The following is a 23,577-nucleotide window of genomic DNA, read 5'->3' as shown; positions in this document are numbered from 1 at the left end:
TCATATTAGTGTTCTGTTTAAGGTAATACTAGTTGGCATCAAGATGTTTTCATTATTTATTGCTTTTTAAGAAAGACATCTGAGTTTCTCATGGCATCTGTGAAATGGAAAGTTTGCCTCCTTTTTGCGTTTCAAGGTTTTCCATTGGAGAAGAAGACTTATTTGCATTTGTATTATCTACATTTTGCACGCATGGTGGCTATCCTTGGCAGGGAAGAACCCTCCTCCGTTGAGCTGGGTAATGAGGGTACGGGTTGCATACTAGTATGTGGCACAAGCATTGAAGTATTGCTGTACTAAGGGAAGACATATGTACCATAATTTCAATTCAAGAAAAGTTATGATTGATTCGGTGAGTCAGTACTTGTGCTACTTAGTTGCTTCGGGGGTGTATAGATGGGGCTAAAATTTTTTATACATATCACATCAGATATGTAGACATTAATTTAGAGTATTAAATATAGACTAATAAAAAAAACTAATTTCATAAATAAGAACTAATCCACAAGGCGAATTTTTTAAGCCTAATTAATCCATAATTAGCAAATATTTACTGTAGCATCATATAAACTAATCACGGATTAATTAGGCTGAATAGATCCGTCTCGTGAATTAGTCCAAAATTATAGAATGAGTTTTTTAATTAATCTATATTTAATACTCTAAATTAGTGTCCAAATATCCGATGTGACAGAGACTACATTTTAGGCCCTAGTTCTCAAACACCCCCCGCTTGGGCTACCAGAAACAAGGCATGTAATTGTTAACAGCGAAATTTGGTAAGCCCGGAGTAGTCATTAGCTTAGAGTCAGCATCAACAGTAATGTTCTTTTTTTTTTGTCCTGGGAGCTGGGATGGTGAACCGTCGTAGGATGGTAACCCCATGCTGTCATGCTTAGGTGTAATGAAAACCAGCGACGAGAAGAGCTATGGCGCTGATTTTTCTCCCACAGATGGTATGTGTTATGCGGACACGCATGTTTATTCCTCGAGTGATGCATTTCATTAATTTAACTGTTTATGGTTGATCGTGAAGTAAGGACTTCTATTATAAGCTAATTCTTGTAGACGCTTGTTGTGTATGTCCATGTTCTTGCCCCTGATATTTTTCCCCAGTAGGGTTAAAAAAAAACTTTCTATATAAATGTTATTTACCAGGCTTCCATTGTTTATTTTTAGAGGAATTTTACCATCCATCAGGTGAGGGCGATACCAAATTTAGTCCGTTGATTCATTATGATCGGATGGCTAGCAAGAATCGGTACCTGCCAGTACTGAATGCCCAGTCCACGTGATACTAACCATCCAAAGGGTAAAACCATAATGCCCAGCCCCGCCCCCTTCCCCTTACCCTTCCCCTTCTCTTCTCCGGTCGCCACCACACATCTCAGGGGGCAGGAAGGCCTGCCCCGACGATGAGGAGAAGGCGCGATGCAGAAGGCCAGAAGCTAGTGGTCATATCTGGCTTCCCCAAGCCTAGGAGACGCCAGATCTGATCTCCTTCAGCGACGGTAGGAGCACGACCCACCGATCGCATCCTCGCTGCAACAGCGCTGCTCGATGCCTCCACCAGGACCGAGCTCGCTTCTCTGCCTCTCTCGGTTTCCCAGCGTGCCCCCACCCCCCCTCACCGATGGCTGGCAACCTCGCCAAAGCCGTGCTGCTCCCCGGAAGCTCGCGCTCGGGCGCTGGTTGAGGAGGTTCGAGATAGGCGCCGTTCAGCCCAGCAAGGTTTCTCAAGAAGAGGAGTAAGCATGGAGCTTAGTGTAGATTGTGATGAGCTAGCTTGCTTGCTTGATGCCAAGTCTGAATAAATAAATTTGTACTCAGTCCGCTTGTATCCTTTGTGAGGACTGAGAGAACAAACATGTACACAACAATGTACTGATGAATAATACATCATGAACACTTGCATGAGAACAGCTTTCAAATGCAGTCAACTGCAGAGAATTCATCACACTTTGTACGATCATGAGCTTGAAACAGTAGAGAATACACAGAAAAATTCAGTACCCAAAATGAGTGATTCCATAGAATGTATTGCTTCCCAGATATATTTGCCATCCTATTGTGTGTTATGCTCAGAATGTAACTCAGAAATAACTGTGCCTTACAATGAAATTTGCCTCCAGAAAATTCATTCAGTTCCACAAATCAAGTAGAGTAGACCCTAATCCAGTATGGCAAGTACTACAGAGAGTATGTGAGATTTCGTTCCAATTTAAACTAATACTGGAGTTGGTTCTAAATCACTGCTATCCAAACATATGCCATCATGTTTTAGTCCAAGTATAGGGTAGCCTTCTTCACCGCTTTACATGAAGTTTGCAGCCTCCAGTCCCTTTGTTTCGTGTTCAATGGCCTTCTTATCCCAGCTTCAGCTCGGTTCTCCTTGACATCTGCAAGATTCCAGGTACAATGTTCTGCCTGAGTGTCAAGTGTCAACAGACTTGAGCAAGAAGATTGCACATCGTTTTGCTGTAGCCTATTGGTTAAAAGCTAGGGCTGGACTAGTTACATGAACATGCATGGATAGATGTTACCAGCTGGAATTTGGTTGGAAAAGATTAAGCAATTAGGTTCACATGTTTTAAGGCAATACAGTAGAGGGAAAATAAACAAGGTCAACAGGAACGGCAAGGAGGGGTCAGAGGGAGACTAGTTTGGGCGACGAAGCTGAAGGCATCAACTTATTCATACCTTCCGGTCCCTGTAGGCCACCAAATCAGTGCCTGAACAGCAACAGAGCTGTCCATTTTTTATTGAAGGCCTCGATGCGTGATAATGCCACTTGTTCTTTTGTAGCTGCAGGATTTCTACTCGTAAGAAAAGAAATCTTTCACAGGGACATGGGCAATCTTTTGGTAATTTGGATGTCCAACCATTTGGCAGGTCCTCACGAATGACTTGTCACAGGTATTCAACGTAAGAACCCTTAGAGATGCGGGCAGAGTTGGAAGTGATCGTATATTACAATATTTCAAACCCAAGTCCTGGAGGCATGTTAGGTTCACCAAAGTGTCTGGCAATCTGTTCCACATGCAAAACGCGATGCACCTGAGGGACGTTAGAGAAGCAAACTGTTGCCGCAGGATTTTTCTTCTTCTTCCTTCAGCTCGCTCCCGTAGGGATGAGAAGCCTTCTCTTGACAACAGTTGTGGCAGAAGGGGGATATCATTAATGTAGATTGCGTCAACGACTTGCACTTTCTCATCCTCTTGAAGGGCCCTAAGGTTGGGGCACTGATAAATCTCGAGGGATCGCAGGCAACTGAGATGATTTAGGCCTTGCAAATAGGTAAGCTGGGCACACCTGGTGATGCAGAGGTGATGAAGCATAGCTAGAGAATCCATCACCTCAGAAGGGATTGATCTGATAAAAGGAAGTCTTGATAAGGACAACCAAGTTAGGGATGTAGAACCTCTCAAGCAGTTCTGCAGGACAGTGTCTGTTATGGCACAATCTGAGATAGTGAGCCTGTCCATTGATGCAGGAAACAGAAATTGAGAGTGATCTTCCACTCTTATCTGACCTTGGATAAGCCTAAGAAGTAACTTATCACATCTGCCGAATATGTCCGACACAATTCTATGAAATCTGTCAGGCTGCTCATTAGCAAACCTATCTATTTCCTCTGGATGTAGCTTATTATTCAAGGAGGAGTCAATATGAGATGCTTGCTAGATAAGGAGGGACCTTATCATATCCACATCTTCCACACAAGTAAGAACCAGGGAATGACATTGCTTAATGTCTAGTTTCTTCAGGCTATCTGGAAGCCTTGGCAATATTTCTGGCTTTGGAAGATGAAGGAGTGCAAGAGCGCGAAGATGAATAAAGAGCTCACCAATTTCTAGCTTTAAAAGAGGAGGAAAGGGAGGAGGAGAAGTTAAAAGATGGGGAGGAGAAGTTAAAGTTGAGGAGGAGAGGATAAGTGATAGGGATTATATACTACAAATCATTTTTAGTCCTGATGTGTTGGGCTTTTTAACTGGGACAGAAAATGATTTTTAGTCCCAGTTTTTTTGTTGAACCGAGACTTTTCTGGTTTTTGCCCAACCCACAAAAGATGTTTCTCCACTAGTGTATATAGACTCTTGGAAGCCTCGGCAACCTTTCTAGCTTGGGAAGACAATTGAGTGTAAACTCACAAAGATGAATAAAAAGCTTACTAATATCTAGAAGAGCTTCCAGATTGGAACATTCCATTAGTGAGTGTAAGGCATTTCAGTCTCCTAAAAAGATTTTGTTTTAACCAACTTGGGTACTTCACACCACCATAGCCATATATTTCTAATTCTGTGAACTGTGATGGTGGGCAGAAGCCCTCAAGTATCTCTAGTTATATAAATATCTATAATTTATATGGATAAATTAGAATAAATTAGGGAGTAGACATTTGTTATGAATCTAATGATCATAGTGCACTATAAATACTAGTTGACTCCCCGCGCTTTGCTGCAGGAATTACTAAGCAATTCTCAATATATATATTTTTAACAATCAACCTAAGAGTAAAAAGAAAAAAATAATGAAACATCAGGATTTATCAGTCAAGTGATACCCATGCTTTAGTGTGAAACATATTAATAAGTATATGTTAAATATTGTAAATGTAATAAATTTGTTAAAATATTGTGCAAATGATATGGTTGAATATGCTTGCATGTTGATTTGTTGATTTAAATAAATTGTAGATCATGTTGTATGCTTGCGTGAGATTAAATATGTAATTATTGCTAGTAGGTGATGGTGTGGCATGGTTGCATGCTAAGATTCAGACTTAGTGGGCTTTAACTTTATAGAAAGAGTAGATTACTCAAGTGAGTTGTCACTTTTACTATATACGACTGCATGTCTTTCGTTGTGTTTTATAACTTAAAATTAATTATATGGGTATATCATTTATTTCTTATTATATATCATTTTTCTCTAAATTTGGTTAACGTTAAAGAAATTTAAATCAGAAAAACCAAAATAACTTATAATATATAAAATAGGATGTAAATAGAAGAAAAACTAATGTTAATTTCTATAAATATTTAGAAAAATAATATAAAATAAAATATTAAAAATATATAATATTATTCAATAATAAGATAATATTATATTATTTTATAAATTAATTAGTTTATCAAACCTCAGTTCAAAAATCCTAAGTACGCCATTGATCCGGATTCTTCCAATTCACTTCCGGATACACTGTATTTGGGTTTGTTTCTAAGAAAGATGTGAACAGCGGTGGTGAGCAGCAGCTAGTGGGTGGGTGTGTTTATGTAGTAGATGAAGAATGATATGTATACGTTGTGTTGTATATATCTTATAATTTTTAAAGTTAGCCCGAGGCTCTTAGACCTCATGGGTGTTGGTAATGTGTTTCACGGGTCTTGAGGAACATCATGCACGCTTGCCGCTGTGCCCATGGTTAGCCCTGACCTCAAGGCCGCTCGACCGATGCCGCTTACAGTCTTGCCGTGTTGTTCGAGGTACCGAGTGCGAGGATGCGCCGCAACCTCCCCGGTCGGAGATGCCGGAGTCAGGTATGGGTTATAGCTTGATGTCTCGCCAGGTAGTAGGTAGATGGAGACTATGGGAGATTGAAGAGGAGGGAAAACTGCTGGGGAGTGGAAAAGAGACTTGCTTATGAGATTCAGGTGGACAGGTGTCACGCGATGAAGCGAAATTTACCTGTCCGCGATGAAGCGAAATTTTTCAGAAAAGCGTAGGACAGCTATCCTACCAAATTTTCTTCACTAGCCTTAGCTCACCTCATTCGCGCTGGCTTCTTCTCAAAGAAATGGCGATCTATGATATATTCGCGTGCCTTTGAATGCCAGTATCGCTTGCTCCACGGCGACATGAGGCCACTACTCGGCTTCTTCTAAGAAGAGGAGGGTCGCACCACCAATTTCATCCCCACGACCTCCTTCTCGCCGGTTGCCGGCACTGCCGGGCTCTCGCGCCCCATCGATGTGCTTGACTCGCGCCACAAGCACGTTCTCCTCCATGAGCGCCGGTACATTGAGAGCGCCAATGTCGAGATCGATGAGCCCGAACTGGACGTGACCGAGCTAGATAACCACCTCGGCGACATGATAGTTTGGGATCTATTGACAAAAGGAGGAGAAGATTGCAGTGCCCCGGTACATATACTAGTATTGTGCCGAGGGTGGTTCTATGCACTAATATGCACTAAGAGCAACTGCAATCATGTTGGTGTCAGGATGGCCCGTTCTGCCTGGTGTTCATGGGCAACACCTTCTACTTCAGGTTTTATGAACACTATCATTGGGCAAGTTTATACAGGTCAAATACGGAGTACAAATTAGTGGTCTGCGGTGCTCAAATTGGGTCATATCTATCGTACACCCTCCCCTGGTCAAATTGTTGGTGATGCTTTCTATTTCATCCTCCAAGATACAAAGTTTTATATCAAGATTGATGCTGAGCTTAAAAATCTCTCAATTAATGACACTCCAAATTTGGAGGAATTTTTTGAAGAAGACGACAACGTTCCAGATGATGATCATGATGAAGCTTTAGATGATGAGGAAGATTTAGAGGATTATGAATATTGAGCTGTGCGAAAGGCGTGATAATGACCGTGGATGGATGTGTATGATTTGCAAATTTTATCTGCAAAAGGATTTTCCTTTGGTCCAGATCTGCTGGCGAGAATTTGGTCGAGGAGTGGAAGCTGTGTTTTACCATTGACGTTACTATAATTCTTCCCCCTCACTCTCTACTTCCGAGAGAGGAACCTACAATGCTTGGCTGTTTGAAAGACATGAGTATAATTTTTTCTAACAGTGGTGAGTCTGTTTACACACTCGATGTTCTTTTGCTTCAGACAAGGGAGGCAGCTAGAAACACCAACGCAATCCACAAGGTCATCCCGTATGCGAGCTTCTGGGCACCTTGTGAGTTTTGCGAGATTCTATTTTTTATTTTGACTGTCCTGTTCTTAGTGCTGATTCTAATGGTATTGGTCTGTTGAGACGTGCAGCTGATGGCATCCCAATGTTCACCTTCACTGAGTACACCTTTGCTGAGCTCTCAAGGGCGACGAATGGGTTCTCTCCCGACCATATTGTGTCACAGAAAGGTGACATTGTCTACCGCAGACTCTTCATAGCACAGGCCAAAACCGTAGCTATCAAGCACCTTATCCATTCTGCCTGGCCCGACTTCCGCCAGTTCTTGGTTTGTTCAGCTTGCACCATGGGGTTGTCTCATCTGTAGTGCCCCCATAGGCCATAGCCTTTGGCAGATCGATTGAATGGCTCTTCTTGTGTCTGTGCAGGATGACGCAAGGGCTGTTGGGAGGCTGCGGAGTGACCGGCTGTCCAATCTGATCTGCTGCTGCTGCGAGAGTGGCCAGCAGCTGCTGGTCGCAGAGTTTATGCCACATGAGATCTTGACAATTCGTCTCCTTCGTTGTATATGTTTGGTGCCGCCTTTTCTCTTGTTCTTGTATATTACCTGGAGCTAGCATATTGGGGTTTGGCAAAATTATTTCCGATTTGGTAGTACAAATGTAGGCATCGAGATGTTAAGATTGGGCGCCTTATTGAAGGATTTTTTTTGTCACCTGAATCTAATGTTGAATTGTTGCTTTCAGTTGTAGATGGTTGAAGTTGTTCCTACAACAATATTTCCATTTTTGTTTATTTTGTACATTTGTTTTACTTGCTTGACTGGACATTAATGCATTTACTCATCTATATATAAATGCTCATTATTAGTGTCCTGTTTAATTAAGGTAATACTAGTTGGCATCAAAATGTTTTCATTATTTATTGCTTTTTTAGAAGACATCTGAGTTTCTCATGGCATCTGTGAAATGGAGTGTTTACCTCCTTTTTGCGTTTCAAGGTTTTCCATTAGAGAAGAAGACTTATTTGCATTTGTATTATCCACATTTTGCACGCATGGTGGCTATCCTTGGCAGGGAAGAACCCTCCTCCGTTGAGCTGGGTAAATGAGGGTACGGGTTGCATACTAGTATGTGTGGCACAAGCATTGAAGTATTGCTGTACTAAGGGAAGACATATGTACCATAATTTTAATTCAAAAAAAGTTATGTATGACTCGGTGAGTCAGTACTTGTGCTACTTAGTTGCTTCTTAGCTTGATCTTCCAGAAACAAGGCATATAATGTTCTCTTTTTTTCCTGGGATGATGAACTGTAGGATGGTAACCCCAGGCTGTCATGCTTTGGTGTAATGAACACCAGCGACGAGAAGAGTTCTGGCGCTGATTTTTCTTCCACAGATGGTATGTGTTATGCGGACAGGCATGTTTATTCCTTGAGTGATGCGTTTCATGAATTTAACTGTTTATGGTTGATCGTGAAGTAAGGACTTCTATTATAAGCTAATTCTTGTAGACGCTTGTTGTGTATGTCCATGTTCTTGCCCCTGATATTTTTCCCCAGTGGGGAGGAGATATCTTGGAGCAGCTTACATCATTGACTTCCCTTGATTTCAGTTGCTGTAGTTGGGACAGATTGCCGGAGAATTTGGTGAGCCTGACATCTCTGGAGAATTTGCGTTTGGATTACTGCAAAAAGATTCAATCACTTCCAGAACTGCCTGCATCTCTGCAGTCTTTTGAGGTCGAGGATTGCGATGCATTGTTCATGAAGAGCTGCAAGAAGACTGGAGATCCAAACTGGCAAAAGATCTCTCATGTTCCGGTGAAAAGATTTTCATCTTCTCCCTAGAAATTATTATGTGTGCACTTCAGGCTTACTGTTTTACTTCGTCCTATACCAGTGTTTGGGGCAAGCACTTTAATATATATGATGCCAATCCTGTAGTTGTTCATAATGTACTATGAAATAAACTAATTGTTAAACTATTAAATTAAAGACCGTGTAAAAAACTTATATCCTTTTTATTTTGAGACAGGGAGCAATTGGTAAGTTTAGGCATATGATTGAGTTTACAAAGCGAGAGCCAAACTATTGGCCTCTGCTCATCTGCCTCCATCACCACAATGGCACAAATATGTAAAACGAATCAACAGCATGCGTCATCAATACATACATACACGCAAATGCATGCACAACCTTGTGTTTCTCTACACATACACATCAGCACAGACACTATCAATTGAACCAGATACATATTTGAACAACATCATACATACATCAACTGCTTAAGACAAATCAACATGAAAAAAACAGTATATGGACCAAAATGACCGCATTGTGTTGAAAATTTTCCAACAAATTAAGCTTTACAATTATAGGACAACTAGAGAATTTTCACAACAGTTGTCCACCCCATGCCAAGCTGGTATTGGGCTTACCTATAACTGCAACTGGTGAATGGTGATAAAATCTTTTCTACGGACATGAGCGACTTTTTGCCAGTTTGGATCTCCAGCTGTTTGACAGCTCTCCATGAAGACCTGATCACAACCCTCGAGTTCAAAAGACTGTAGAGACATGGGCAGGGTTGGAAGTGACCGGATATTTTTGCAGTGAACTAACACCAACTCCTGCAGGCATGTCAGGTTTTCCAAATTCTCTGGCAATCTACTCCAGTTGCAGTAAGAAAGGATAAGGGTTGTTAGTGACCTCAACTGCTGCAGGATTTCTTCTCCTCTTAGCTCCACCGAATTATAGATTGAAAGCTGCGATAGGGATGAAAAGGCTTCTCTTGACAGTAGCTGTGATATGAGGGGTATGTCATTAATGGTGAGGTCATAGAGGAATTGCAGTTTCCCAACCTCTTGTAGGGTCGTACTGGAGTAATTCATGACGGAGAGAAATTTCAGGCTACTCAGATCATTTAGGTCTTGGAAGTGAGTTAAGTGAAATCAATAGCCAATCTGTAGCATCAAAAGCCCTCTTAGATGTTTTGTCACCTCGGATGGGATTGCTTTAAGAAAAGGGATTTCATTTAGGGTCAAGCTAAGTAATGATGTACATCCCCTCAGGCAGTTCTGCAGGGCAATATTTGTCATGGCGCAACCTGTAACCATGAGATAACAAAGCGACGCAGGAAGGATCATTTGGGGATAATCTCCCTCCTCCATCTGACCACGTATAAAAGGTACGATGTTCGGGACCATTTCTCTATTTCGTGTGCCAACAATGTCGCACAGGATTGTCATGAACTTGTCATACTGATTATCGGCAAACTGAGATATTTCATCGGGACGTGTAATATTCAAGGATGGATCAATTTGAGATGCTCGCTCAGTAAACATCGACCTTATCATCTCCACATCTTCTGTGCATGTCACAACTAAGGCCCAACACCAAATGATATCCAGGCTCTTCAGGCCATCCGGAAGTCTTGGTAATAATTTTATCTTGGGAAGACTTACCATGTACAGGCTCTCGAGGCTATCCGGTAGTCTTGGCAACAATTTTAGATTGGGGAGATCAACGAGTGTAAACTTGAGAAGGTGAATGAAGAGCTCACCGAGTTCTGGAAGAGCTTCCAGATTATGACATCCACTGAGGGTTAGACATTTTAGGCTCCTAATTAGACAATTCTGGCTTTGTGACATCCAACTTGGGTAATTCCATCCATCGTACCGCCTTATTTCCAGTTTCCTCAATTGCGATGGTGGGCACAGGCCATCAATTACCTCCAGTTGAATTTCTGGAGAGCACATCTGCTCCTCTGGATTAGACCATACAAGGGACAATGCTTTGAGGTGCTTCTTGTCAGTTAGCTTCGCTTCTACAGATCTCTCCTTGCTTTCCACACTATCAAGGCCATTGATTGTCAGGTCACCACCAAGCTGATTTAGGCCCTCCAGCTGCTTCAGCTCATACCCCTTCTCCTTCCTCACCATGAAGTTACTTAATTCTCGAAGTGACTTGAGCTTCTGCACGCCAGGAAAACCTGAATCCTTACCGCCTCTAATATGTCGCAAGCTAATCAGGTTGCTCATGCTTTCAACACCGGTGAACTCTAAAGCATCTGAAAAACGGTTGTCGAGGATCTGCAAATGATAGAGTCTTCCGAATTTTCTAGGCAAAGTTACCTTACGTGATTTGGAGCTACAAATGCTGAGACAACGTAGATGTTTTAAGTCACAAATGCAAGCTGGTAACATGAGCACATCACCGTCTATATGTACTTGCACTACCCGCAGCTTCTTTAATTTCTTCAGTATGCCCTCAAGTGCTTCCACAGTTATCCTTGGATCAGAAAACACATTCCTGAATTTTAGCGTGCGCAATTTTTTCAATTTGCAAATTGGCTCAATGACCTTCATTGGATCGTCCAAGTTTATAAAAAGATAGCGCACATCAGGAGGGATTTCTTTCATCTCGCCTTCTACAACTGTAAAGCAATCATCTCCAGCAATCATCCCTGCCAATTCATGTAGCAGATCATGTATGGTAAAATAGCCAATGTCACTCCCATCAAGGTCTCTTCTAGTTTGCAGAAATGAGCATGACACTAGTTCGTCGAAGTAGTTTTGGCCGACATCTTCCATTTGCTCATCAGCGTTGGTAGGCTTTAAAAAGCCTTCTGCCATCCACAAGTCAACTAGCTCGCCACGTTCAAATATGTATCCATGTGAAAACATGCTACAATAAGCAAAACATCGCCTAACATGCTCATCAAGTAACTGGTAGCTCCACCACAGAGCATCCAATGTACCAGCCAGTAGGTCCTGGTGTTCAACTCTTCTCCAAAAGTTGGCATCTAATTGCCTGCGTAGTCGGGCTCCTACTAGCCTTGCCGCTAATGGAGATCCCTTCAGCTTTTTCACAATATCTCTTCCGATCATATGAAATGTTTCTAGTTTTTGGTTATCAAGGCTAACACCATCAAGTGCATAATGCATCAAAAGACTAAAGAAGTCCTCCTCATTCAAGTCAGGTATTGGAACAACGCTCTGAGCACCTAGAGACATTGCTACATCTTTGAATCGTGTTGTAACCAAGACCTTACTCCCTCTCATCCCATCCTTCAATGGACAAAGTAGCTGATCCAGTTTGTACCACACACTCGCATGTTTCTCATCCCGGATGACACTCACATCCTTCTCAGCCCAGATATCATCCAGTACCAACAAGAACCTTTTGCCCCTCAATTCTTCTTTTAACTTTAATTGCAGGGTGTCAAGATTACTATGCTGATGAGGTGAATTGACTGTAGCCGACTCAAGCATCTCCTGGTAAATTCTGTGCACACTGAAACTTTGGGAAACATGAATCCACATGATTGGGGAAAAATAGCCCTTCATACGTTCATAATCGCATACATATTGTGCAAGCGTTGTCTTGCCAGATCCACCAACACCATAGATGCCAACTGTTGAATAACACCTAGTGTTGCTTTACGCAGCATATTTATTATCTTATCACGTTCTTCGTCTCTTCCGATTATAACTTCTGTAACAGGCAAGGAAGTAGTGACAGTCCCAGCCACATTGGTAACAGGACTAGGTATGTGATTTCCATTGTTTGTGGTGCTTGCCAGTGGTTGAAACAACCGAGACCCTTCTTCAATGACACTTTCTAGCTTCTTTAAAATTTTCTTCAACTTATTGGTTTTCCCTGAGATGATATGTTGCATGCGATTGAGCTTTACCTCGATATGAGAGCGACAAATGACCTGTGTTGCAAGATAACAGGATATATTTTAGACTTCTTTGGATTTTGCAGTATTAACAAAAGACTATTGAAAATGTGACTCTTTTTAATAACTAATATATATTCCATTAATTTAGAAGTAGGGCCCTATCTTAGAACTTTGGATACATGACATGTAATTGTAATATGTAAATCTATTTTCTTTTAATATATATAAAACTTACAATGTCGAGGCTTTCCCTGCACTTCTGCAGTATTTCGGTCAAAAAGAAAAAAGTAGAGTAACTATCAAACTCTCTTATCATTTAGGGAAAATATGTAGTAAAATCACATATGTAGGGTAGCAAGCAAAAGTCGATGTCTGAGATTATCCAAGTCACCACGAATAAAACTTTTACTCCAAAATTTAATCATAAGTAAAAGTGTTATTGATGATGATGTGAACAAATCTTGCACATCCATTTTTGCATCATATGAAAGTTTCTAGGTTTTTACTACATATGTGGTACACTACATATTTTCCTGATCATTTATGTCCACTTGTACCAAGACATCATGACCGTAAAAACCCATTGTACCTGTAAACGATCCACTTCAAATCAGGGTGTACTCTTCCTTTTTCCAATGTTTTTTAAGGAGATGGTGTTGGCAGCTCGTTTTCTAGTAAATGTTTCTTTTTTAAGACCATCTCTACCTATTTCAAACGTCAAATATTACAAAACTATATATGGACGCATTTGGTTGGGGGAATTGTTCAGAGAAAATGGGAGAAAGGCAGGGGCGGAGTAGCCTCCCTCATGGTTTAAAATTTCACACTAAATTTGCTATAGGTTTAGTAATATTTGGAAGAAACTAACACTGTTGGCCCATTTTAGCCAATCTTTTTAGCATTTCTGGCTCTCTGCACTGGGATGGGGGCATGTTAAGTCTTCCATTTGAGTGCTGAGTGTGAAAGCTCCACAAACAATTAGGAATGAGAGTTTGAGAGCACAGTCGTAAGGAGTGAGCATTGGGAGGGAATTCTGCCTCCACACTCCCAAGCATAACACGATAAATCTGAGTCATCCATCATCACTTAAAATCCAATTCTATCAAGAACTTTTTAAAATCCAATTCTATCAAGAACTTTCCATTATTCTTATCTCTACTACTACTCTATCCTAAAATATAAAAAGTTGTAGCATTCGGCACAGTATTGAGGAGAGGGGTAAAAAGATTTTTCATTTCCTTCTTGAGGTGGTTGAGATATAGGCCCTGCTCTAGTTGGGGCCTATAATAAAGTCAGGGGATATTAGGGGGCTAGTTTAGTGATTACAAGTATTAGGTTTTCATATTTGGGACAAAATTTAAACACTAAAATTATTAGTATGTTTAGGACTGAAAGTAAAAAAAAAAAGAAACTTTCATGACCAATTCATCAATTAACTTTCTCCTCTAAGGGCTTATTCGGAATACAAGGTAAGAAAAACACATGATAGGAAAAACGTGAGAAAAGAATAGGAACTCAAGTGCAAAACAGAGCATTGAAAAATAATGGAGCTTTTGAAAAATAATGGAGCCTTTGGTTATACATGGGAACCAACGCAGGAAGTAAAAAGTGATTCATTTTATCCGTCATTACCATTCGCTGATGTAATCTTGCTCTAGTTAAATTACATCCAAACTCTGGAGTCCTCTACTTCCTCTGTTCTTCACTTCATCGCGCAAGAAGATGCTTAGCGCTTGGGTTCTCTTAGGTTCAAAGAAAAAACATAGGAATTTCGTAGGATTCTTTCCTATATATATAGCCTTTTGAATCAAAGGGATGGACCAAATGAAATCATATGAAATTCCTATGGAATGCCTTATTCCATACAAGTTTTGGTGGAAATTTAACATGAGTCTTTGTCTCTCCTCAAATTTCTTTTTTTTTCTACGGTCCCGTTGCATTCTTGTCAGTATCCTCTGTGTTTTTCCTATTTCTTTGTTTCTCCATTCCCGCAATTCAAAGGGGTTATTAATTTCCTCTGCCTTCCGCAAAGGAAATGAAAAAAAAAAGATAACAGAGTCTAGGGGTGGAAACGAGCCGAGCTTGGCTCGGCTCGGCTTGCAGTGGCTCGCAACAAACTAGGCAAGGCTTGGCTCGGCTCGGTTAGGAAAACAAGCTAAAACTTGAGCTTGGCTTGGCTCGTTTCCTGGCTCGAGCCAGCTCGAGCTGGCTTGCAAGCCTTCCTGTTAAAACATCTCTTCATATATATTTTGTAATTATTAAAAAAAGTAAGAACAAATCATCAACATGTAACATTTAAATAAGTTTATATATTCAATTCTTCAAAATCTTAATGACAAATTTCAAGTTGACAAATAATAACACCATATAAAGTAAAACAATCGATATAAACACACAATGGCCTAGGCTCGCGAGCCAAAACAAGCGGCTGGTGAGCTAGCTTGGGTCGGCTCATTTCAGCAATAAGCTGAAAAGGAGGCTTGGGCTTGGCTCGTTTGGCTTACGAGCTGAGCCAAGCCAACCAAGCTCGAGCTGAGCTCACGAGCCCGAGTTTTTTTTCCACCCCTAACAGGGTCCATGTATTTTTTTTTCCTACGTTTTTCCTGTGGAATTGACAACGAAGCAAAGTTTCCCTTGGTTTTCTAGTGTTCTTGTTTTGCTATCCTAATGACAGGAAAAGAAAAATTCCTATTAAACAGTATTCTTTAAGAATCCTCTAATCCGAATAAGGCCTAAACTTCCAATCCCCTTTCCCAAAAGTACAAAACGCACCTACATATTTTTTTTTAATTAGCAAGAAGGAAAGAATTAGTAAGATAGGAAGAAAAAGTAAAGCTTGAGAAGAAACCTGCTTCTCGAGTCGGTGATAATCGGCGACATCTAAGATGTCCTCGGCGTCATAGAAGGCAGATCTGAGCCTCTTGGACCAGTCCTCCAGACAAGCCCTCTGGCCGGGAGGGACCCTCTCCACCTGCTTCAGCATCGAAGCCAGCTGCGGGAGGATCCGGGTTTCCATGTCTCGCAGCTTCTCGGATTCGTCAAAGCCGAGGAGTGAGTAGCCCTCTCTGAGGAGCCTGGTGGTGGTAGGCGACGCGATCCAGCCAGCGATGGACAGCGCCCACCCTACTCCGGCTAGCGCCGCCATGGATAGTCCAGAAGATCAATGGATAATGCAACGCGGGTGCGTGCGCTGCCGCTGCTAGAGAGTGGAGTAGTAGAGACGCAGGTCAGCAGGGAGGATCCGGGTCAGGGAAATGGATGCGAGGAGGGGCGACGCAACGCCTGCCCTGCATCTTTAGCGCACGAGTGTACGGAACGGCAGATGATTTTGCAATTTGGCAAACCAATGTTGCCAAGCCCTCTCCCTTATTTTTCACGCGCACGCTTTTCAAACTATTAAATGGTGTGATTTTCTAAAAAAGTTTCTATACGAAACTTGTTTAAAAAAATCAAATTAATCTATTTTTTAAAAAAAATAGCTAATACTTAATTAATCACGTGCTTATAGATCGCTCCGTTTTCTGTATAGGAGGGATTTGTTCCCATCCCTTGATTACGAACACAGGGGTGTGTTTATAAAAGCAAGTTCCCAACACTTCTCTCTCTTTTTCTGTGAGCACGCTTTTCAAACTACTAAACGGTCTACTTTTTACAAAATGTTTCTATATAAAAGTTGTTTAAAAAAATCATATTAATCTATTTTTTAAAAAAAATTAGCTAATACTTAATTAATCATACGCTAATGGATCTTTTCCGTATATGGGAGATGGTTCCCAACAGCAACCTCCAAACACACCCCTAGTTGGCTAGTTGCAGGGCTGAATAGACTGCTCGCTGTACTCGCTCGGTGGAAATTTTGGTTCTTGGAACCCACTTTTTCTAGCTAAAGGATATCGACAGCAGTATGGTCACTGTATCTGGTGTAAGGGTGTGTTTAGTTCACGTTAAAATTAAAAGTTTGATCGAAATTAGAATAATGTGACGAAAAAGTTAAAAGTGTGTAGAAAAGTTTTGATGTGATGAAAAAGTTTAAAGTTTGAAGAAAAAGTTTAGAACTAAACTCGGCCTAAATGAAATTAATGGGGATGCTTGGTTTGAAGGCAACAGCCACGTTTCACAATTCCGACGAAAACTAGCCAAGTTCCGCGGAATTTCAAGGCTTTACGAGGCTCAAAAATAGAAGCCGTCTGAGATTTCGATGAGTTTCATCCAAGTTCAAACTTGAATTGATAAAAAGGAAAAAATCAAATAAAATCTTATAAATAGTATAATATTCATAGAATTTATTGGGATATAAATTTTCGAAAAAAATGATGCATTATGTGTATTTACTGAAATTTACAGTAGGAAAGAAAAGAATAATGAATTAAAAAAAGAAAAACAATTTCAGTTCATCTCTTTTTCTAGTTACCGATTGAAATTTCGATGATTTCGCTCGGAAATTCGCCAAAGCCGACCAGTTTTCACGAGCTTATCGGTAAAAAAGGAATTTGTATTCAAATTTTGGTTTATGAAATTTGTTCAGAATCTACTGGCTTTCCACTGGATTTCGTGAAAACCGTCATTCTGCCATAGCCCGAAACGGAAGGCTATCTCAGAATCGTAAACCCTGACAACAGCTTATCACACATAGTATATGCCACACCCTCAGTTCTAAAATACATTAAACACAAATGTTTGGAACAAATACATTGAAGTTTGGTGGTAAACTCTTTTCAGTATTGCATTGGTACGTGTGGGGTGGCTAAAAGTAGTCTTTTTTGACGGAATGAGTTGTTTAGTTTTTTTTTTCTTGGCAAGGAGATTTTAGTTTATTGACACACTTTGTGAATTGTGACTTGTTATGTTCTTCTTTTTGCCTTTTTAAAATTCAGGGTAATATATACACCATACTCCTAAATCATTGTCATAACTTGCCATATCTATATGGATTTTTTCCTGAATTTTTTTTAAAAAGCCCATACAATTCTTATTTCCAAAATCTAAACCTTCACACCAGCCAGACCAGTATTGTTTTGCCACGCCAAGCTCGACTAGCATGGTCAAAATGTTCAACTGTTGAAAATAAATTTAGAAAGGGTTCATTTTTAAAATTAAAAAGGTTTAAAAAACTAAAAAAAAATCCTTGGTATGTCACAAATATTTGACAAAACGAGGTACAAGGATAAGCTCTCTTGCTAATCAAGATTGGATCGAACAGCTGTGGTAAATCCTTATACCTATAGGGGTAGATATCGAGCCAACTCCGGGGCACACTGGAGAACCTCCACATTCAGCAGTGTAAGGCCCTTGTGATGACATGTAGCGAAAATGTGAGCATGATAAGATCACTCTTTGTTGAGATAGCAACTCGAATTGAGCTATCTCTGAATATTAGGCCCTATTTAGTTTATGAAATGAAAATTTTTTGATGTCACATCAAATATTTGACCGAATGTCGAAAGGGGTTTTTAGACACGAATAAAAAAACTAATTTCATAACTCGCCTGGAAACCGCGAGACGAATCTTTTGAGCCTAATTAAGCAGTCATTAGCACATGTGGGTTACTGTAGCACTTATGGCTAATCATAGACTAATTAGGCTTAAAAGATTCGTCTCGTGATTTATATATATATATAATGCTCTATACATATGTCCAAAGATTCGATGTTATGTTTTTGGGAAAAAAAATTAAGAACTAAACCAGGTGCCGACCTTACTGCAACTGAAGTACTCCCTCCATCCTATAGTAAGTGCAGTTTTTGCACTATTCACGTTCAACGTTTAATCATTCGTCTTATTTGAAATTTTTTATGATTAGTATTTTTATTTCTATTAGATGATAAAATATGAATAGTACTTTATGTCTGACTATTATTTTAATTTTTTCATAAACTTTTTAAATAAGACGGACTGTCAAACATTAGACACGGATATCCACGGCTGCACTTATTTTGGGACGGATGTAGTAGTAGAAATTGATAGGTTTGCTGGTGAGCAGTTTGACAGGTTTGACAAAATTTTGTGTGACACTTTTGGCAGATGTGGTAGCTTGCCTGGTAGGCTTATCCGTGGCCATGTAAGGGCATCACCAACAGTCACCAATAATCTATCCCCAAAATTTAAATATTTTTTAACTGAGGCCATTAGGGCCGGCTTTTTATAGAAAGCCAAACACGGCATCGTTGTGGGGATACCCATTTTACATCACACACAGGAATAGTCCAGGATTAACACCACTGGGGGATATAAACTGAACAGAACTAAAAGGTTCCAGAACAACTCTAAGAAAGACTTAACATCAAACTCTCAAGCTAAGCAAAAGACTAAAGACTAAAAACTTCAGACGATCAGCCAACTCCAGTACTTCTTGGTTGCCTCAAAGTTGAAATAGCATCCATGAGCTTTCCAGCAATCCTGTCAATTTTCTCAGTATCCTTGCTGCTAAGGACTCTCCAGAGCTGCAAAAAGGAATTGATTTGGAACATTCATGTTAGAGGTGAGTATTTTTGGGTTTCCTAAACTGAAAATAGGTGGTGAAAAAAACTTCTCTCCAAGAGATAGCCTAAATTCAATCCCAAAAATTAAAAGTGGGCCCTTCTCTAAAACTACCAATAGAAATTCCAGTTTTTTTCCTTTCCCGAGCATAGAAGGAGATCGCCATCTCCCACGCGTGACATGCCCCGATGCTGCCACGTGCGGGGTAGGAGAGGAGGAACGCACGGGGAAGAGGATTGGGATTCGTTCTCTTGCCCTCAAATACACCTGCTGAGAAAACTGAAGATGGGAATTCCAAAACGTGCGGAGCTCTTTTGAGAGTCTGTTGGAAGTTTTTTAAACAAAAATCTCAAAATATTAGGATTGGGGATGGAATAGATAACTGTTGGTGATGCTCGCCTTGTTTAATTCCCAAAATTTTTTTCCCAAAAACATCACATCGAATCTTTGAACATATGTATAGAGTATTAAATATAGATAAAAAAACTAATTGCATAGTTTATATGTAAATTACGAGACGAATCTTTTGAGCATAATTAATCCATAATTAAGTGCTGCAGTATATGTGCTGACGGCTTAATTAGGCTTAATAAATTTATCTCGTGGTTTTCAGGCGAGTTATAAACGTGTCCGAAAGCCCATTCCGATATCCGGTCAAACATCCGATGTAACACCTAAAAATTTTCTTTTCGCGAACTAAATACACCCTAAGTGAGGAAGATTACTCCGAGCTTACACTTCCTGCAACAGTGGTTGATAGGCTCATTATCTCATACTGCTTTGTCACAAACACAGTCCTGCACCGTTGCCTGCCAGGCTCTGCAAACCTGGTTAGCTTGAACCTATTAAGGTGTCTTCCATTTCTCACAGAAATCCCTTCTAAGGTGATGGAGTCTATGGCAAAACTAGGTGTTTGGATGGGACTAAAAACTTTCTAGTACCTATCACATTGGATATTTAGACACTAGTTATAAGTATTAAACGTAGACTAATGTTAAAACTCATTCCATAACCCTGGACTAATTCGTGAGACGAATTTATTGAGACTAATTAATCCATGATTAGCCTATGTGATGCTACAGTAAACATTCTCTAATTACGGATTAATTAGACTTAAAAAATTTGTCTAGTGAATTAGCTCTCATTTATATAATTAATTTTATAAGTAGTCTATGTTTAATACTCTAAGTGTCCAAATATTCAATGTGACATGAACTAAAGTTTAGTCCCTGATCCACCAGTATACTCACTTAATTGGAAGGACTGAACAATCTCAGTAGGCTGCGACACCTCACCATTGCCAAGTGCCCCAACCTTAGGGCCATTGATAACATACCCCTTGTGCCACAGCTTCTGTCAAGAGAAGGCTGCTCATCTCTATGGAGCCTTAGAATCGACGAATCGGAGGAGATGAGGAGAGAAGATATCTTGGAGCAGCTTACTTCACTGACATCCCTTGATTTCAGTTGTTGCTATTGGGATAGATTGCCGGAGAATTTGGTGAACCTAACATCTCTTGAGAATCTGCGTTTGGATTACTGCAAAAAGATTCAATTACTTCCAAAACTGCCTTCATCGCTGCAGTCTTTTGAGGTTGAGGATTGCGATGTATTGTTCATGAAGAGCTGCAAGAAGACTAGAGATCCAAACTGGCAAAAGATCTCTCATGTTCCGGTGAAAAGATTTTCATCTTCTCCCTAGAAATTATTGTGTGCACTTCATGTTGAATATATAAGCACATAATGATTTAATTTAATCCATAAATAAATCATGACATTAAGCACATAAACCAACACAATCGCATCACACGATCTACATATGTAAACTAAACAGTAAATCATGAATAGATCAAAGATGCGAAACATATTGACGTACCGAGGGTGTTGAAACACTGGCTGATCAGCAGGAAGAACTCGCGGTTGCAGGCGTTGACGACGACGCGCAGCACGTGAGCGAAGAGGAAGTCGAGCCGTTGTGGACGAACAGGGAGTGGTCGCGCAACGCGCTTCCCAAAAACCTTATTACCGCCCTCTCCCGGTGCAGGACGTTGAAGGCGGAGGTTCCGGAGACCTACTGTCCCAATCGCCGGTGCACGTCGGCGAGTGGGATGGAGTAGTCTATGAGTGACGGCACAGCACAGAGTAGGAGACAAACCCTAAATTGATTTCATGTGTGTTGCGTGGAGGCGGCGGCTCGGTTTATATAGAGAAAGGTCGCTTTATCAGGGCTCCCGCACGATCTCCACTCCGCGTAACCGAACCAGATAAGTCGCGCGTAACTTATCTGTACTCCACGCCATTTTCATGCAATGGATTTTTCGGAATGTTTCCAAAACAAACAAATTTGAATTTCCCGCAGCAAAACAAAACTGCAAAAAGAGGTTGTATCTGCGCAAGGGTGAGGAACCAATTTTGCGGACTATTCGACGTGTACGTCATGCACGCGCACCGCCTGCCCTGCCAGGGGAGGCGAGCGAGCGAGCGCGCGTTCCCCCTCTTCTCTCCACCTCACATGCTTCAAGTGGTTAGGAGGGCATCCTCCCTTTTAAGGAGGTCCCCCTCTTCTAGAATAAGCAAGGTGGTACTAAACTCCCCATGCATGCCATCCCATGAGGTGGGCTTTTGTGATTTTCCAAAGAATTAATCTTCGAGTGGGCTAAGGCCCATCTATTAATTCCAACACTTCAGGCTTACTGTTACTGTTTTACTGTTGTCCAATACCAGTATTTTTTTAGATAATGGAATGAACATTCCAGCCTTTGCTAAAAAAGAGGTACTGCCAAGACTTATAGTCTAGCACTCTAGAAGAGTGTAGTCCAAATTAAAGCAAACACACCAAACAAAAGAAGAATGCCAAACAAGACAAGGAGAACATTATTCCAGTCTATTGGTGAATCTACATCCATAGTTGGCAAAGAGTTGTACAACCATCGTCTCAAGCCTATGACATGCAACATTCAGGAACTCTCCATCCTCATCACACTTTTATAGCTGAGCCCACAATCGGAGCTAATATGTTGCCCTGAAAATTACCTGCATATAGAAAACAGATGGTGATTTATCAAAAACCCTATCATTCCTACTCAACCACAGAGCCCAACATAAGGCAGAGGCTCCAACCAGTATCAGTCTACTCTTTTTCTTATCAACCTCCAGAAGCCAACCATCAAAAATATCAGATATGCTACTAGGAAGGCATAATCCAAAAGAAAACTGAACTGCTCTCCAAATAAACTTTGCATAATGGAATTCTATAAACAAATGTTGAATGGTCTTATTTTTCATGCAGAAACAACAACTCAAGTTGTCATTCCAATTCCGTCTTGCCAAGTTATCTTTGGTTAACACAACCCCTTTAAGCAAGTACCACATAAAGATCTTGATCTTTAGTGGTATCTTAAGCTTCCAAACAAACTTATTTTTCTCAATGTAACCATTACTAATTAACGCTAAGTACATTGACCTAACCGAAAATTGACCATTCTGATGATAACTCCATCTAAAACAATCAGAAGAATTATTCAATTGGATATGAACAATAGAAGCATATAAGTGATGCCAATGTGCTAGATTCTGACCAACTAAAGCTCTCCTGAAAGAAACATTAAGCGAAACAGATCCCATAACACTAGCAACAGAAGAACTTCTCCTGATAATAGTATATAAAGAAGGATATTTATCTTTAAAGGCCATGTTTCCTAGCCATTTATCTTCCCAAAACCTTATTTGTTCCCCATTATTCACAATCCAAGAACCCATACTTAAAAAAATATTTTTGACTTTCATGAGTCCCGACCAAAAATGGGAGTCACCTCGTTTCCTATCAACTTGGGTTATGGACTTATTATATAGATACTTTCTCTTCAATAAGTCTTGCCAAACACCATCCTCATTTATTAATTTATACAACCACTTGCTCAAAAGACATTTGTTTTGAATCTCTAGATTATGGACCCTCAAACCACCCTAGTCCTTAGGTTGGCATATAATATCCTATCTAGTAAGTCTATACTTTTTCTTATATTTGTCCTCTTGAAACGTGATCTATAATAATTAATTTTTTGAAGAACCCCATGCCAATACCAATTTTTGGGCTACTACTTCCATGTATATGACGTCAATCTTGCAGTTGTTCAAAAATAAACTAGTGGTTATAGTTTTAAACTAAAGACAGTGGAACTAACTTATATCCCTTGTATTTTGATAAAGGGAGTAATCGTTAAGGTTAGGCATATGACTGGGTATACAAAGTGAGAGCCAAACTATTGATCTGTGCTCATCCGTATGGATTTCAGTTTCGGTTCGAAATTTCTGAAATTTCACTCCCCTCCAACAAGCAAATATATCTAGCAAAATTTTCAGTTTCTTTTTCCTTTTTTTTGTGAATTTGATAAAATATATTTAAATTTTGTTAAAATTTATTACATTTTTAAATAATTTCGGAACAAAAATAATCCAAATTATCAGAAAATTTCGGTTGCACCGAGATTCCAAAATTTTGGTGCAAACCACAGCGGCACTGATGCACAGCGGCACA

General features: G+C 40.3%; 1 protein-coding gene across 1 annotated transcript; it reads right to left on the bottom strand.

Moving 5' to 3' along the window:
* Positions 1 to 8,623: 8,623 nt before the first annotated feature.
* On the bottom strand, positions 8,624 to 15,708 carry LOC127770116 (putative disease resistance RPP13-like protein 1). The gene is made up of 3 exons (XM_052295790.1): positions 15,412 to 15,708; positions 13,566 to 13,630; positions 8,624 to 12,316 (listed from the first exon to the last, which is right to left on the bottom strand). The coding sequence occupies exons 1-3, from the start codon at positions 15,706 to 15,708 to the stop codon at positions 9,829 to 9,831; spliced, it is 2,850 nt and encodes a 949-aa protein (XP_052151750.1). The 3' UTR covers positions 8,624 to 9,828.
* Between the last annotated feature and the right edge of the window lie 7,869 nt (positions 15,709 to 23,577).

The sequence above is a fragment of the Oryza glaberrima genome, chromosome 4 (assembly GCF_000147395.1).
Source record: "Oryza glaberrima chromosome 4, OglaRS2, whole genome shotgun sequence".
Classification (NCBI taxonomy): Eukaryota; Viridiplantae; Streptophyta; class Magnoliopsida; order Poales; family Poaceae; genus Oryza; species Oryza glaberrima.
Note: the sequence above shows the minus strand (reverse complement) of the source record. Positions and strands in the feature narration are given on the sequence as shown.

Coding starts and splice junctions, on each gene's coding strand:
- LOC127770116 (XM_052295790.1), bottom strand. CDS start 15,708: ATGGCGGCGCTAGCCGGAGTAGGGTGGGCGCTGTCCATCGCTGGCTGG. Junction 13,631..15,411: donor ATCACCGACTCGAGAAGCAG/GTTTCTTCTCAA, acceptor TGGATGACTCAG/ATTTATCGTGTTATGCTTGG. Junction 12,317..13,565: donor AATGCTCACTCCTTACGACT/GTGCTCTCAAAC, acceptor TGCTGCGTAAAG/CAACACTAGGTGTTATTCAA.